Here is a 16,293-nt window from a genome sequence, read left to right as displayed (position 1 = left end):
AGTGTGATTTATGACTCAGCGCTCGGTGTCACTCTGAAGGCAATTACAAGCTATGAATGGATATTATATGCACGCACTGTCTCTGTAAGCACGACATTCTGCCAAGTGCTGGAACACAAGCGATGCTCTTGAAAGAGCATCATCAGTTATGCTTTTGAGTGCTTGTGTGGGTAAGCATCTCATATTGTGTGAGCGTGTGTCTAAGTGAATTAGCATCTGTGTGTATTGTGAAGAACTATTGAGTTTGTTCAGATATTTGAACTGTGTACTTGCTGCGCCTAAATGTTTGTCTAAACAAATGGAAGTAACAGTTTATGAAAGCTTGGGCCTTATGATAAAATGTAGACTACACATGCAGCCACATATAACCACAGTACAGGCACAGTAGCATCATGCAGTCGTCTGTAGAGCACCTTGACCTAATTAGTAGCAGCTCTGCTCAAAATATTTGCAAATACAGGGCTATGAGAATTAAGCATTCCCCAGATGCACTCCTATACATCAATGCAAATATATACTGACACATACAAATGCGTCAAAAGTCAAAAACACAAACACACAGACTCACACACACACACACACACACTTGGGCGTGCCTCCCTTGCCCCCCCTTCCTGTTGTTCGATGCTGGTGTCTGCCAGAGGGCTCTGTAATCTGGAGGGGCTGTAGATCCTGAATCCCGCGTGGCCCACCATTGATTTATGTCATTGTGTGCATTTTCAGCCTCTTCAAAGGTCACCTTGTGTGTCTCCTTTACTCTGCATTCCACTGCTGCTGCTACAGTTGTGCATTAGCTGCATTAGTTTCTCCATCACTCTTTTAAAATTCTATCTCAAAACCCACTCAGCCTTCTCTATTCTCTCAACCATATCAACTGACACGAAGAGAAGGCAGAAATATAATTTGGCTCTGAGGTTTGTAATGACAGTTGCCCACAATGGTCTAAACTTGTGCCATTTTTATGCAGCGCTTTTGGAAATTGCCTGAGATTACCTCAGTCAGCGTGGATGGTGCAGAAAAATGGCTTATACATTGAGTTATTGTCAGAGAATGCCGTCACTCAGCTAAGCTACAGGCTATGCTTATCCAGGCAGGAAAAAACACACCCATTACTGGAGAAAAGTACAATCTGATTTCAGACAGCAGTCATATTTGTCAGGGTTGGTAAACACATAACGCAGTTACCACAATCAATGTCAGTTACCGTCTCAGCACAAGGCTATGGTTTGGCATATTTTGGAGCCTGTTTTTAATCTCTCTTTTGCTCATGTCGTTCCTGCACAGAGTCTCTCGAGCCCACCTATCAGCAGCTGCAAAAGATGAAACTGGACAAAAGTCCCTTTGTGGTGGTGTCTGTGATTGGCCAGGAGCTGCTGACAGCAGCCCACCACACAGCCTCAGTTGTGGTGCTGGAAGCTGCTTTGAAGATCGGCACATGCAGCCTCAAGCTACGCGGCTCCGTCTTCTCGGCCCTCAGCAGCGCCCACTGGTCTCTGGGCAACACAGAGAAGAGCACCAGCTACATGCAGCAGGACTTAGAGGTGGCCAAGACCCTAGGTAAGAGGCCTGAACTGGGGAAGAGGGAATAATAATCATATAATTATCTAATAATTTTTTAATTACTTTTTCGATTAATCATTTAGGCTCTGGTACATTGTGTACAGCTGATTTTGTCTAACCAACAGTCTAAAATTAAAAGATATTTAATTATATAATAAATTATATAAAACAGAGACTTGTAGCAAATCCTCACTAGCCAGTGTTTGACATTTCTCCTGATAAATGATTTGAGCAACCAATAAATTATCAAAAATGTCAGTGATTAAGTTTGGGCAGTGATTAATCCAAATGAACATATTTTTTGTATATTAATGTCCTCCTCAGGATGAATTTTAATAACTTTTCCTCTAGAGCCATAGGGACACACTTTAATTTGTCCAATACTTTGGTTTATGACTGAAGTGTTGACATTCCCATTGGCCTCAGCCTTCTGGTTTGTGCTAATTAGCAAATTTAGCATGCTACCACACTAAACTAAGATGATGAACATGATAAACATTACATCAGCTTAACATCAGAATGTTAGCGTTATCATTGTGATCATGCTAGCATACTAATGCTACCATTTAGCTCAAAGCACTGCTATGTCTAAGTACAGCTTCACAGAGCTGCTAGCATGGCTGTAGACTCTTAGTCTTGTTCTTGTGTATCTCAATTCAAGCAGAACACCAGTCTTATTTTTAAATATTAGCGCAGAAATGTAGTGGGGGGGGGGGGGGGGGGATATAACATTTTGTTCAACTGGGAAATATTCCTTTGTCCCTTTGTGATTTTCCATATTTGAGCATCTTGTACCAAACAATAAGGTTAGTTAAATTTGCAAGAAACTGACAGAAATCGACCCATTTCTCTGCTCAAAAATAGATGCTATTTACTGTAAGTATGGATACAAAGTGTGGGTGTTCATATAGGAAGAGGAGAGAAGGTTTGAGGGAAAGACAGTAAAGGTAAGAAAACACTTAGAAAGGTGAGATAGGAAGAAAATGAAAACAGAGAGTAGCACTGAGTGGATCCACTCTTCTCAACCCCCACACAGTTTGACACATGACTGGGCAAAGCAGCTCGAGATAAGGAGCTACGGTTCTCAGGTGGAGCGCAGAGACTTGGGTTTTACTTTGGCCCTGTCTGTGGGGCCTCTCTGTCAGGCAGACATAATAAGGCTTTCCCCTCTCACCCTCTGGAGCAGTGAGATCAACACTACCAGCTGTCAGGGAAGCCGCTCTACTGTGGAGAACATATAACTGCTACTTTCCCTTTTAAGGGTGCAGTGGCATGTCGGTGGCATAGATGTGGTTCATCACATCACTGTTCACCAGTGGCGGTGGGATGATGTGAAATAAACACCAGTTGTTGCTTTGTAATCATGTAGGCTGTACTGTAAATATTCTGTTCTGGTTTTTCCGCTCCAGGTGACCAAACAGGGGAATGCCGCGCTCATGGGAATCTGGGCTCGGCATTCTTCTCTAAGGGAAACTACCGTGAGGCGCTGACCAACCATCGCAACCAGCTGGTTCTCGCCATGAAGCTAAAAGACAGAGAGGTAAGAAGCACACACATGGTGGGTTTGAAAGCGGTTACGGCAGTCTTAAATAGGATAGAGCATGCTAACTATCATTGCAAAGGACAATGAATTGAGGTCACAAAGTTCTTTTTTTTTTTTTCAGAGTATCTTATCATGTTGTAGGTGTGGGTTTGTGCTGTGCCCAGCATTCTTTGGCTCTGGCTGTTCAGAGGGTATCTGAAGGAGGAGTGTGAAGGACACATAGATGCTGCTGCTCTTTGTCTATTTAAAAAAAGGGGTGTGAAGTTGGTGCAGAGAGCAGATGAAGGTGATGGAGGAGGAGAGAGAGTGAGGCAGTTGAAGGAAAGGCCAATGGGATAGTCTTAGCAGCTGGTTCAGCTTATTATCAATGCAAACCATTTATGCAGATATAATGCAGATGTTTATCTGGTTCATATAGCTGTAAGTCTGGGGCTTTCTAACATATGCCAGTTACAGAATGTAATTTACACAGATTAAGTTGTTTGAATGTGGGGCAGAGGGAAAAAAGAAAAGTGGGAGGGAAAGAAGAACATGAAGGAGAGTAAGAGGAATCAGTTAGACATTATAATCCACTTTTCTTTACTGTTTGGTGCCCTCTTTCTCTCCCTCACTCTGTCCCCTACTTCTCTGTCTCTCTCTGCCTGACCTCTGTGGTCATTGTTGGGGGGTGACAGGTGCTTGTTCCAACACAATTCCCGTCACACAAGGAGAAGAATGGTCTCCGTTTCCCCTTCATTCCTTATCCTCCCCAGCAGGCCCATGGGCCCGCTTGTTTGTGTTGCCTGATATCAGGAGACATTTAAACAGTCCAGTCAAATGCAGCACAATGGACCAGGATGAAACTAACAGTTGAAGAATGAGGCCAGAGGTCCTTTTGACATCTCTCGCTCCCACAGTTTGAGGATATGTGCAGAGCAGAAGTATGATTATGAGTCTGCAGACACCAGGGCCAAAAACCTCTGTCATGTAATGAGGTTAGAGAGAGATGGGGTGAGAGACATAGAGGGCACAGACAAGGTCCTTAGTGTCTGCTCTGTGGGTTTCACTGCTCTGCACATGGTTGGCAGTAGCAATAATCGGCCGACCAAATGTCTGATTGAATGTTTTAACTTGCAAATATGCGTGCAAGTGTGTATACTGTATGCACGCTACCATATCCAATACTTCTAAGAGTTTTTCTGCATTTAATGACGTTTAAAGACCTTACAGGGTAGTATCAGTATATCAGTATCAAGCTGCTGTAATCCATAGTACATCAAATTTTGAATCACCGTGGCCTGTGCTTCTCACTTGTTGCTTCTTAGAGGAAAACAGTACCCAAACTGCACCCCCATGCTTACACACAAATGGCAAATGGACCACTCATGAGTGCACTAGTACCTTGTGGAAGTCATTGAGCACCACTAATAGTTGCATCATATACGAAACATCCCAATTGGGCCTGCAGAGCCCACCCTACCTCCCCCCTCTCCTCCTGTTCCTCTGACGGCCCCCTAATCAGACTCATATGTGTGTCACACCACCTGGTCTCCTTCAGAACACACTGGAGCCTGGCGGATAGCTCATTACGGCTGGCCTGGTGTTTTTGTTTCTGATGTGGACTTTTTATCTGGCCTATCTGAAGCTGAGGTCACTTCCTAGAGGCCGGGGACAGGATGTTGTTTCTGACTGGATTTTCAGTGTGCTGCCTACAATGTAGGAGTGTGGAGAAGACAGAGAAGAGACTTGAGAAGAGTTGGCATTCATTCCAATCCTCAGTGATATGGGAATTTGTGCCATATGTGAAGCGAAATAACTTTAATTCGAATGCGCTGTAGTTACTGAGAATTTTCTTGAGACTTTAATGAAATCATATACATAGTGAAATATTTGATTTGATAAAAGGACCATGTGGCTTTGATATGATGTGGGGTGTGGGTTTTGATTCTGTTGAGCTTCAGGTTTTGATCGTGTGGGTAAAAATCTGGAAGATGAAAGCAGACACATTTAAATGAACTCTATGAACTTGATACAGTTTTTTTTTTCTTTTTTTTTTACAGTGTATGTGTGTGTACGTGTGTAACCAGTCCTAGTCAGCGTTAGTCTTTCTTGGTCTCATATTAGATAATATTGCCACATTTAAAAAAAATCTAGTTCATTGCTCATCTTATTTTTGTAGTTTCTAGGCCATCACTCCTATCGATTCGAATAAGCTTGCATCATCATGTTAATAGCTGGCATCTGGGTTATTAAATGGTCAAATTTCCCAAACAAAAGACATTTTACACACCGACATCCAGGTTCAACTTTGACCTATAACACTCTTAGTTTTAGAGTTGCTATTAGGATTTGTTACTGACATTTTAGGTTTCATTTGATCACTTGTGCTTCTTGCCATGTTGGACTTCGCTGAAGCATAGTCACCATTTTCCCAGACACAACATGACCACAGCAATTACATTGGCGAGTACAATGTTATCGTAGCTGATAGAAATGATGGCGAAAACACAGAAAAAGAATCATCACCTGACCCCTTATAAGTGGCAATACAATATACTGTTTGTCACTAGGCAACATTTACTTCTGTGTCTGTCTGCCACAGTAACAGTAATATTGATATCACAACTAATACTAAGTAGTAGTGTAACTCAAAGCTCTGGTGTACCACAACAGTTCAGCTACTAGTCTCTACCACAGGGGGGTGAACGGTGGCCTGTGTGTTATGAAGGTGCAGAGAGAGACAAAAAACAGAGATGAGTGTTCTCTATAAATCAGGAGGCAGTACAGTACCTGGGTCCTGTTATATTAGTAAAGGAGCCATGTATGGGATCTCTTTTCATCTTCTAATCCTCTCTCCTGTGGCTCTTTAAAGCACAGTGCAGCAAAAAAGGCAGGCATAGTGTTGGCCCTTGGCCTGTGGATGACCAGCAGACTCTGTGACACTAATACATCGTCATGGATCTGACCAGGATAGTCATCTATAAAGACTGCTGGAAAAAAGAAAACAAAACAGAAAAGAAGGCAGAGTTGGGGAAGGCTCAAAGAGTGAGTGCTCTGTCATCCACGACTGGGACTGGGAGCTACGGTCCAAACCAGTGAGGTCATAGGCTAGTGTGAAGTTAGTGTTTTTCTTTAGCTCGCTGCCTTTTGGAAATATCCTTAGCAGATTTTCAGCTGTTATATATACTGCAGATAGAACATAGACACTCTCTCTAGTCTTTCTAGCTGTGTGTGTCTTTTCCAACTTTTGTATTTGTCCCAGTTTCCACACCTGGCTTTATCCAAGGCCTGCCAGTAACCATCTTTAACAAAGGCCTCCTCTGTCATTTTGAAACAAAGCTGTTAAACTAGGTCTTTCCTCTCCATACACCCTTTCCTGTCCCCTCTGTTTGTCTGTGACGTTTTCATCTTAAATAGTAGGTTTAACTAGAGGGAGGTAACCCCTAATTTGGGGTGTGAGTATTTAGGAGAAACTGAGGCGGACTGGCAGCGGTGCACTCTGTAATTATGTCTTGTGTGATGTTAAAAAGAGTCTCCGCTGCTGACTCCCCCAACCCCAAGTTGAAGTGGAAATCATGTTCAGGGAAAAGTAAAAGGGATACAAACAATGTTTTTTTTCCATAGGACCCGCAATTCTACTCTGTCTCCTACTGCCATTCTCTTTTTTAGCTTTGTGTATCTATGCTCTCTCTCCTTCTCGCTCCATCTGCCGAAAGGAATTTTTTCCAACTTTGCCCCTCACTCTGAAAGTGACACGGACTATTTCATCATGGGTGTTTATTTTGCTGCTAGTTTGGGGCTATATGGATTGTGCCAGACCCTAACTAGTATAGTGAGGCTTAGGCCTGAGAGATGAGCCTCTAAATAAGGGGTGAGGAAGAGGGCTAAGTGTGGGCGTTCCTCTTGTCAGGGTCAGGGTATGTCAGTGTTTGTCAGCACACTAGCAGAGGAGGGGATCATTAAGGAGTCATTAGGGTATGGGCGTGTGCCTCCTCTGCCTTTCATGGGGCTCGTGCTAATAGAGGAAGGCAGAGGGCGGGACATGGCACCTGTGTCTCTTTTCTTTAGCCTCCACTACTTTGCTGATTAAGAAGGAGGATTTGGGGATGATTACAGGGGCTAATTTAGCGGAAATGCTAGGTGGGGCAAATAGGAGAACAGTGTCCGACTAAATAAAAGGCAACACTTCTGTTGCACACTGTGCACACTTAATAGGGCAAGGTAGTCTGTGAGTGAACTCAGCTGTTGATATAACTTGTCTAGTAAAACCACTACACGCAGTACTACCACATACAGAAGTACCTGCTTCCTTACCTCCTATTGTGCTAGACGGAGGCACAGAGCTGTCCATGGTGCAGCGGCTCTAACAGCATGTCCAGCCTGCTGTGCCTTAATGACACACAGGCTCTCCTCGGCCCAGTGGTTTAGAACTGCTCTACAGCAGCTCGCTTAGCCATGAATCATGAGAGATGAACGGCAGGCATAAGCCAATGGGCCATAACCAGAACTGGGAAACAAGGATTTGTGTGTGTGTGTGTGTGTGTGTGTGTGTGTGTGTGTGTGTGTGTGTGTGTGTGTGTGTGTGTGTGTGTGTGTGTGTGTGTGTGTGTGTGCGTATTAATGGGAGCACACATCTGTGTTCCTGTATTTCAATGTCATGTGAATGTGTCATGTCCTGTACATGTGCATCTTTGTCTTGGAACATTTCACTGTGTATGCAAAGAAATATTAAGCACGTTTCTCAGAAGAATGTAGGATTGTAAAATGTATTGTATGTGTGTAAAATTTGAGATGGTTTTCCTCCTTATAGGTTTGTTTGAACTGCCCGTGAGATTTATTTGATTGTTGCCGCACATACACATGGTTTTAACAAATAAGCAGATGTGCTTATGTGTGTGCATGTGAGTGAGAGAAAGCATGTGTGATCGTGTGTGAATGTCTAACTGACGTCTGTGGCTATGATTTGTGCTCGTACAGGTTGCAGTGTAATGGTGTATGTACTGACTTACCATGTCCCGCGACATACCATTGACCCAGAACATGGAGCTCTGTGTGTGCATGCCCAGCAAACTCAGGGATCATAAACATGTATTTCCGCTGTGTGTATATGCACATGTATGCAGACCTGTGTGTGCGCTGTGCATTTCCTTCACTCGAGGTGACGCAGCGTTGTGTCTCCCCCAGAGGAGCATTTGGAAGGTTGTCAGAAAGATGAATGACTGCCGTTATATCGACTACTGCTCTGCTTCTCTACCGCCTCCTCTCTCTCTCTCTCTCTCCTCAGTGGCCCACGCTCCATTTCTCCTTTTCTCTGCCCTTCCACATCCCCTCAGCTTCCTTTTATTCTTCTCTTCCACCTCACCCTTTCTCCACACCTCCTTTCCCTCTCTCTTCATCTGATTTTTCTCCTCTCTATCTATGTTTGTCTTATCCTTTCTCCATTTTACAGAATCTTAAGCCACTTCACCATATATTCTAAGAGAGTGGCTTTTAGAAAGAGCAGACACAATTCATTTTTAAAGGATTCTTTGCCATTAGGGGCTTAGGTTTTTAAATTGGCTCTACAAAGCTGAATGCTGTTTGGACTCCTACTTGAAGCATCAATACATAAGCATCACAAACCCTGCTGCTAATGCTACTTTAACAAATCCTTAATCTAAACACTGTGGTGCCTTGTCTAGATTGAACTGCTCACAGTTGGGAATTTGAGTAATTTGCCTTAAATATTACACCTTGTCTATCTTCTTCTCCCTTGCTGCTCCAATCAATGGCAATACAGATGGACAGATTAGATAACAAATAAATAGTGACATGGTCACAGGAGACTCCTTCGCTTTTTGATACGCTGTGGCGGTGCACTATATGATTATAGATGACAACCAACAGACACATAGATAGAGCTCATCAGAGGTAGGAGGGGATCCAACAGGCTCCTTGGGGTTTCCACTGCACCACAGGACACTGAGTACACCATAGAGATTGTAATCATTAGGAAAATCAAATGTTCGATCATTAATCTTGGCAGAGCGATTTGATGTCACACAGCGAGAGGGATGAAGACGGAATGTGCCAACTCATCCTCCCTCAAGATAATGGCTGACGATAAGGTATGGAGCCCGAGTGAAGGCGTTAGCCAGCAGAACGTCACATGACTTTGATTGAAATGAATTGCATGTTTGTGTAGCCAACTGAAACACTCCCACTCTCTCCATTTCTTCTCAGTATTTTGAGTGGTCCCATTATAGTTCTCACTTTCAGGAGAGCTTGCAAGTGGTCCAGAGAGGCTGGCTAATGGGTTGGCTTTCAAACTGCTTATTTCATTCATTATCTGATCTCATCATTGCAGTCCTTATCACAGAGTTGGTGACTCATTTTCATTAAAATGATCCCTGCCATCAGGGCAATCTAAGTGTTATTCACTGGTGACCAAAAATGCATCAGAGTCCAGACTTGGGGCAGACCTCCCGGCTAAACCTTGCACTCCCCCCTCCTCCTCCCCCTTAGCCTGGGTCCAGTCTAGCCCTTATCCATGCTGGCCAGAGAGCCATTTAAAGCTCTGGAACTACATCCCTTTCTCCAGCCCGATCGATAGTGGAGCTGTCAGCAAGATGAATGGAGGCTTTAGGAAGTCCATTTTAATGAAAGAGACGGAGAAGGAGCAAGGGAAAGAGAGGTACTTGGGAAAAAGGGAGGGCCACTGAAGGTAGTTATGAAGGGAAGGAAGGAAAAGGCAGAGAGAAAAGGAAAGAGAGAGGCAGAGAAGGAATGTGTGTATTTGTTTATTGAATGTGGGTGTAGAATTATATGTGTACTGTGTAATACTGTCTCCAGTGACAAGGGTTGAGGAGGGGTGGACTGGGTTGATTTAGCTACAGTAAGACCTATTTCCAGCTCAGCAGTGTGAAATGGCTCCTTAGCTACAGTAACTTGTAAAGCACACCCCAACACAGAAACCTATATTAGTGGACTGAGGGGATTTCATCTGGCCTGCACACCAACACCACATCAAGTCCTCTGGCTCATGAATCATGTCGGCAGCTCTGTGGTAAAAAGATAGTGTGACAAGGGAGAGCTACAAATCCAAGGCAACTCCCTCCACAACTGCCCTCAACAACACATTGGCTTGCATCAAAAGACTTGTTTACATTTGCATTTAGAAGATGCCCTCCGGAGCAGACATTAACTTGAGATATTGTTGATGTTGTAGTTTGTTTGCCTATTAAACAGACTGAAAACATTCTGGGCTGATACCCTTTGCCTTACATCAATATTCAGAAAAGGGCTGCATGCTAATTGGTGATTAGGGGCTGAGGTCAGAGGTTAGGCCCAACCAGTAGTGTAGACCAACAATGTCCTCTGGGTAATGGCCTGGACGAACCCTTTTTTCACTCACTGGAGCAATTACTGGCCTGATTAGTAAAAACTGTGGAAATGACTGTCGATTTATGCATATAGCCAAATACCTCTAGTCAGCCAAAACTCTACCCATCATGCCTAGTACCCTGATAAAACCACTGACATCCAAACAGAAAAAGGATGAAACTGGTGCAGGGACTCGATACAAAACAATGTACACTATAAAGGTGAGTGTTTTAAAACAAGCAACATTTAATGTCTTCCCTTCTTCACCGTGTTACCTGAGCTTTTGACCATTATGTTAGCTTTCTCTGATTATACATTAAATAAATGAATGGATTTCCTTTTAGCGGCTTCTGATGTTGTTCAGACTCCAAAAAATAATTACTCAAAGTAAGTAAGCAACAAATGATTAAATAGACCAATCAGCCATGTGTGTATCATTCCTTAGATTATATATCTTAGAATGTATGTAGAGTCTTATACATGAGATATTGATATTAAAACCACTGAAAAAGAAAGGAGCAGATGCAAGTTCATTCTCATGGTGCATTCTCCTCATTCTCCTCCACTTTCTCCTGTCCCTGAGAGAGGATGCGTTGTGAAAAAATGCTCCTCATCCTTCCGGCTTTCCCTTACTCAGATCTGTAAAGAGTGAAGTCAAAGATAGGAACCAGATTAGTCCTCACCACTCGCTCACCACTCGCCCATAAAAAAGAGATGAGTTTGTCCTTAGAGATAAGGTGAAATTCAGATGGTGCGGTGGCGTTTTGGACCAGTCTCTGTGTGTGTGTGTGTGTGTGTTTGGGGAATGTTTTTTGTATTACCAGGGAACAAGGGGTGTCCCAGAGAGAAAGAGGTCAATGCAGCTACAAGCGTTTGATGTTTGTATTATATATAGCTGCGGCACACACTGGGATGTAGGAGACAGCATTTTTTCAGAGTGAGGAAATGGTCCTCAGCAAGACTTCCTGACATCACGCCAAAGATGGGGATTATAGTTCCTCAGTTTGGCTTGGCTCAAGCCTCCTAACAACTCCTATACACTGAGACTTGCTCTCTTTCTCTTTCCCACTTTGTCTCTCTCCACTCTCATCTTTAGCTTTTGTCCCGAGTTACAGCAGTGTCAGCATTCTTGTCCCTGTGGCACAGTATCCAGACCTTCCCCACTCTTTCTTGGACAGGATCCCTGTGTCTGTATGAGAAGGTGGAATGCGTCTTTGTGGAAAGCGCTCAGAGAAAAGCAATAAAATGGAGAGAAAATACGAGGCCCTAAGTGAGTGAAATGAAAGTACTCCATCTTAGGAGGGGACGGAGGCCTATGGGTTCTGTTTATACTTGACCTTGCAGCACACACAGTATGGTCTCTAAATAACAGTCGAGACAGGCCTAAGCTGGCTACACATCAACCTCTGAAAAAGCTCTTGAATTTGCTGTCTTAGATAGAAAAAGGGACCAAGTAGAATTCAGGTTGTAAAATATTCAGTAGAGGGCCCAGAGGTAAAGGCTGCTCTAGTATTTTATTGTAGCCAGACTCGATTTTGAAAAGTTAGTAGCTATTGCTGGTGCTGTCAGCAGATTTAATTGCAGCCATTGGCTTTTGCTTGTGGCAGGGTGTGATCATGTCAGGTTGGAGGGATGTGGTTCTCTTGTGGTGCCATGCACACTCACAAACACACACACACACATGCAAAATTGCACACATACACTGAAACTGAACAGAGATTAGTATTGTTCACTGACTATGGACAAGGGCATAGGTTTCATATTAAATAAAAATGCTGTGTAAATTACTGCATTATTAATGCATTAACTCTACTTAAAATTGTGTTTAGTTTTCTTGATTGATACCTAATACATTATGATAAATAATGTATTTTCACATTTATTACAAAGACCAGTGCACTTTACTGTCTTCTCTTTGATTACTGTTCAATTCGAGCATCTTTTTAGGAGAATGTAGGAAAGAGAACCCAAGTTTAAAAACTGTGCACACTATTCACTGTTCCTCATAAAGCGTATTGGTCTGAGTGCATTTTAATAATTGAAAGTGACTCAGATGAGAGTGTAAACATTGTGATCAAGTGGATTTTGGCAGCTGGACAGGAAGATGAGAAGATGTTTGAGAGATTTTGGTGAGTAAATTAAACTGAAAATCCAAAAGCGGGGTAGCAAAAATAGAATTTTTAGTGAGGGGGACATGTCCCTTCCATCTCAGTGGAGATTACACCCTTGACTGTGGAAGTGATTCTTAGTTCTGTAATGTTCCTGCAAAATGGCCATAATTGGTTCATACAGTGCTGGGTATCAGATTTGCTTCTACAGACTGCACACAGCTGCTTGTGTGTATTACGATTTGTACTTGTGGTGATGAAGAGAGTGCCGTTGTGTGTGTGTGTGTGTGTGTGTGTGTGTGTGTGTGTGTGTGTGTGTGTGTGTGTGTGTGTAATGAGTTGGGCATTTGTGAATATGTGCATGGGCACGTTTTGGACTTCATCACCATTCAGAGAGGCTTAGTGTGATTAGAGTAGTGTGATCCTCTGAAGAGTTAATGATGAGAGAAGCAGTAGCTCCACAGAGGCCAATCACACATCAGCCTCTGACAGCATGCGGAGGCTTATCTTGCTCTGTGTATTGTGTGTGTGTGTGTGTGTGTGTGGCTGTGTGTTCAATGCATGGGTTTTAATGCGTGGGAACATATATGATGGGATTTCAGCTATCATTTCTCACATGATAGTGTTTGTTATCATATACCCTGAACACCATTAGAATATGCATGATTCCTTTGTCTGGATGTTTTACATTTGGGGGTTTATGGACATACAAAGCAGTATGCATAATCATGTAGCTTCATTATGCTAGTGTCACACATAGACCTAACACAGGAGGGGCTCTCGGTACCTTCGGGTCTCGTTCAGGGCTACATGGCACAGTGAAAAAGGCCAATGGCAGTTTCCCCCTCCCCACACTCCAGGGGACCGACTGACAGACTTAATGACACTGTTGGGGTTACTGCACGTCTCCAACTCATTTTCGAATGTGATTGAAGTTCGCAGTGGGTTGCTTTTCATCAGTGTTGAGCAGACGAAAGGGACCTTTTTCAGTGTTGTCTTTGTATGTGTATGCAGTTTGTGTGTTTGCACATTTACGCCTGCAGCTCTGAAGAAATGCACAAGAGAAAAACTGCTTTATGGGTGTTATGGAATCTCAGGTTTCCAAAGATGAGTTTTGTATGGGCTTGTCTCCAGTGTGTACTACACATGTTTATTGCAAACCATCTATACACACTGATGTACTTTAAGGCAGACACTGAACAAAGAAGACTGCACAAATAGGATTTTATGTCTGCGTCAGTGTCGTTAAACCAGCTTGCCTTTGTGTAATACTCAAAATTATGAAAACTTATTATGAACACGAACAGAACTTAAAGAGAACATTGTCAGAGCCTTATTTGACAGTTATAAGAGTAGTGCAGTGTATGGGAGGTTTTGCGTAAAGGGTCTTGTCTCATTTTGTCTCCATTGTACAAGCAGTGTGTCCACTGGCTGTGCTGCTCAGTGGACTCTTGCTAGGCTCTGGTTACAGTCCACCTCAGTTTAGGCCTGAGCCATTCGTTGCTGCAGATGTGGGATGAGTCATGTAACAGTTGTTTGTGTTGGCTCAGCTGTACTACTAACCCCCTCATCCTTCCCACCCCTCCTTCCTCATTTCCGCCCCTTTCCTTGCTCTCTTTTTCTTAGGTCCTCTAAACTAGCCCACTTGCCTTTGTTAAGCAGCAGTTAGGCATATGTTATGGCTGTGAAGCCTGTATCCTGTCACTTAATGGCAGTGCAAAAGTGGCCTATGATTGCTCCATCACTCCAATGTGAAGACGCTAATCTAACACAGACAGAAATCCACTTTGTTTGTAGCCACACCGGTATTTTTCCTATCGTTCTTGCTCTTGACTGTTGGAAGTAGAATTTGATTGGTGCTTATGTGTCTGCTTTGAGTCAGCTGACACTCTTCATCTCTTGCTCAGCTTACGAAGTTTCTCCCCACCTGTAGTCTTCCTTTAGCTTCAGCTTGTCCTCAGTGGGGAGAGTTTAGCAGAGCCAAGTGTTCCTCCTACGCTGGCAAATCCCTCTTCTTACATTGCGTGACCTCAACACAACAGGCATTCCAGAAAAATCAGGCCTTCAAATTCCAACACAGTCCCTGCAGAGTGTTTGGTAAACATATTCCCCTGTCCACTCTCTGTCTCTTTCTAGCTCTGCCTCCATATTCCGTGAACACCCCTTTTGCCTCAACATATTGATGTCTATTGGGATGTGTTGCTCTTTTTCCTGAGAAGGCTTTTGTTAAAGTAGCCAAGACAAATTTATGTTTTTGTGGGCACAGGGCGGGTTATAGGAGTTGAAAGCCACTGTGAGCAAATGTGCATTTTGGTTGGCTTGGCTTAGATGCCAACTTAATTTATGGCTGAAGGGCTGTAGCAAAAGCCAATCACCCCTCCACTCTGGCCTCTATTCTGCCAGAGGCGAGAGATACAATCAGGGCACCTGCCAGCAACTATTTACCCTGCCTGTCAATCAGAGTCCTGTGGCGTGTGCTCACAGCTGGAGGCATCACTGGCAGGTGGCCCAGCATCTCATGGAAAAAATGCCTTAAAAGCAGCGATCATTTCCCGATAGTCCCTTCCTGTCTCATCCGCACCACACCCTACAACTTGGCACGCCCTTGATTTCTCATCTGCCATAATCTTTATCTCTCTGTCTGCCTGCTTTTCGGTAGTCCATATTACCTGCAAATGAAAGGCATCAGTGCAGCTCTTCTGTAATGTCCTGGGAAATTTTGGACTTAAGGAAACTAATTAGGCAATTCTGGTTTTGATCCTTCTGCCTTTACACACACAGGCACACACATGTACAAAATAGTGACACAGTGGCGCCAGGAGGCAGATTGGTCTTGCATGGGACATGGAAAGGAATGTTCCTGGGATTTGGTTTCCATCATGCTGCACTAAGAGAGCTAACCATCCTCATGGTCTAAAATCTCTGTCACAGTGGGAGGTAGTGTGTGCACATGTGTTTTTGAGCGTATGTGTGTGTGGCGCATATGTGCATAATGTGTTTATGGATGTGATAATTCAGCCCAGTAGTAAGATCTTCTTTTTAGTCTTTATCAGGTGCACCAGTCCTGTCTGCCTGGGGCTAAAGGGAAAGACCCAGTGGTGCTGAAAGCATGGGGTTAGTCTGGTGTAGCTTAGAGGAGCCGCAGTCTATGGAGCAGTGAGGTGCGGAGGTGCTTTGGAGGGACAGCCCCTTCTTTTGATCCAACCAAATGCTGGTGTTGATGCTGTGTTCTGCAGGCTGCCTAGGCCACAGTAGCCACCCTCACCAGGCTTGTAATTACATTTGGGGAATAAAAGCACAGAGGGAGGAAGGGATTTAAATGGTTTGTGTGCTGGGCTGGAGGTAGAACTAGGTCCTTTCGCTCTCTCAGCTGCGTGTCCTTGTTGATTTATTCATCCACCACTTCAGAGAAAGATGACAAGAGTCAGTATAAGGCCTGATTGAACTGGCCATTTAACTTACAGGTGAGAGATGGGAAGTTATTTTGATGGAAGTCGTTTTTTTGATTGAATGGAAGAAAATATTAAGTTGAGCGCTGGTGGAGTACAACTTACATTGCATATAATGTGCCTCGATTTCTAAACTGGACCATTGCTGAATCTAGTCAGTATGCAGAACATTTATTTGTAAACACATTAGTCCCTCACAAAGGCTATGACATTTCATTTCCTTATTTGAGAAGCTGAAAACACAATATCTGAAATGTCCTTTTTTATGGTGAACGTGTTAGCAAACAGTTGC

General features: G+C 43.5%; 1 protein-coding gene across 2 annotated transcripts in view; it reads left to right on the top strand.

The window, feature by feature from the left end:
* The window catches only part of LOC120805289 (tetratricopeptide repeat protein 28-like), a 162,138-nt gene that overhangs the window by 102,031 nt on the left and 43,814 nt on the right, over window positions 1-16,293 (top strand). For both annotated transcript variants that reach the window (XM_040155400.1, XM_040155401.1), the window contains 2 exons: window positions 1,285-1,557; window positions 2,970-3,100. In XM_040155400.1, coding sequence (XP_040011334.1) covers window positions 1,285-1,557; window positions 2,970-3,100 — 404 coding nt within the window. The remainder of the gene's footprint in view (window positions 1-1,284; window positions 1,558-2,969; window positions 3,101-16,293) is intronic.

This window comes from Xiphias gladius, chromosome 19 (genome assembly GCF_016859285.1).
Source record: "Xiphias gladius isolate SHS-SW01 ecotype Sanya breed wild chromosome 19, ASM1685928v1, whole genome shotgun sequence".
Taxonomy (NCBI): domain Eukaryota; kingdom Metazoa; phylum Chordata; class Actinopteri; order Istiophoriformes; family Xiphiidae; genus Xiphias; species Xiphias gladius.
This window is presented reverse-complemented; position numbering and strand designations above follow the sequence as displayed.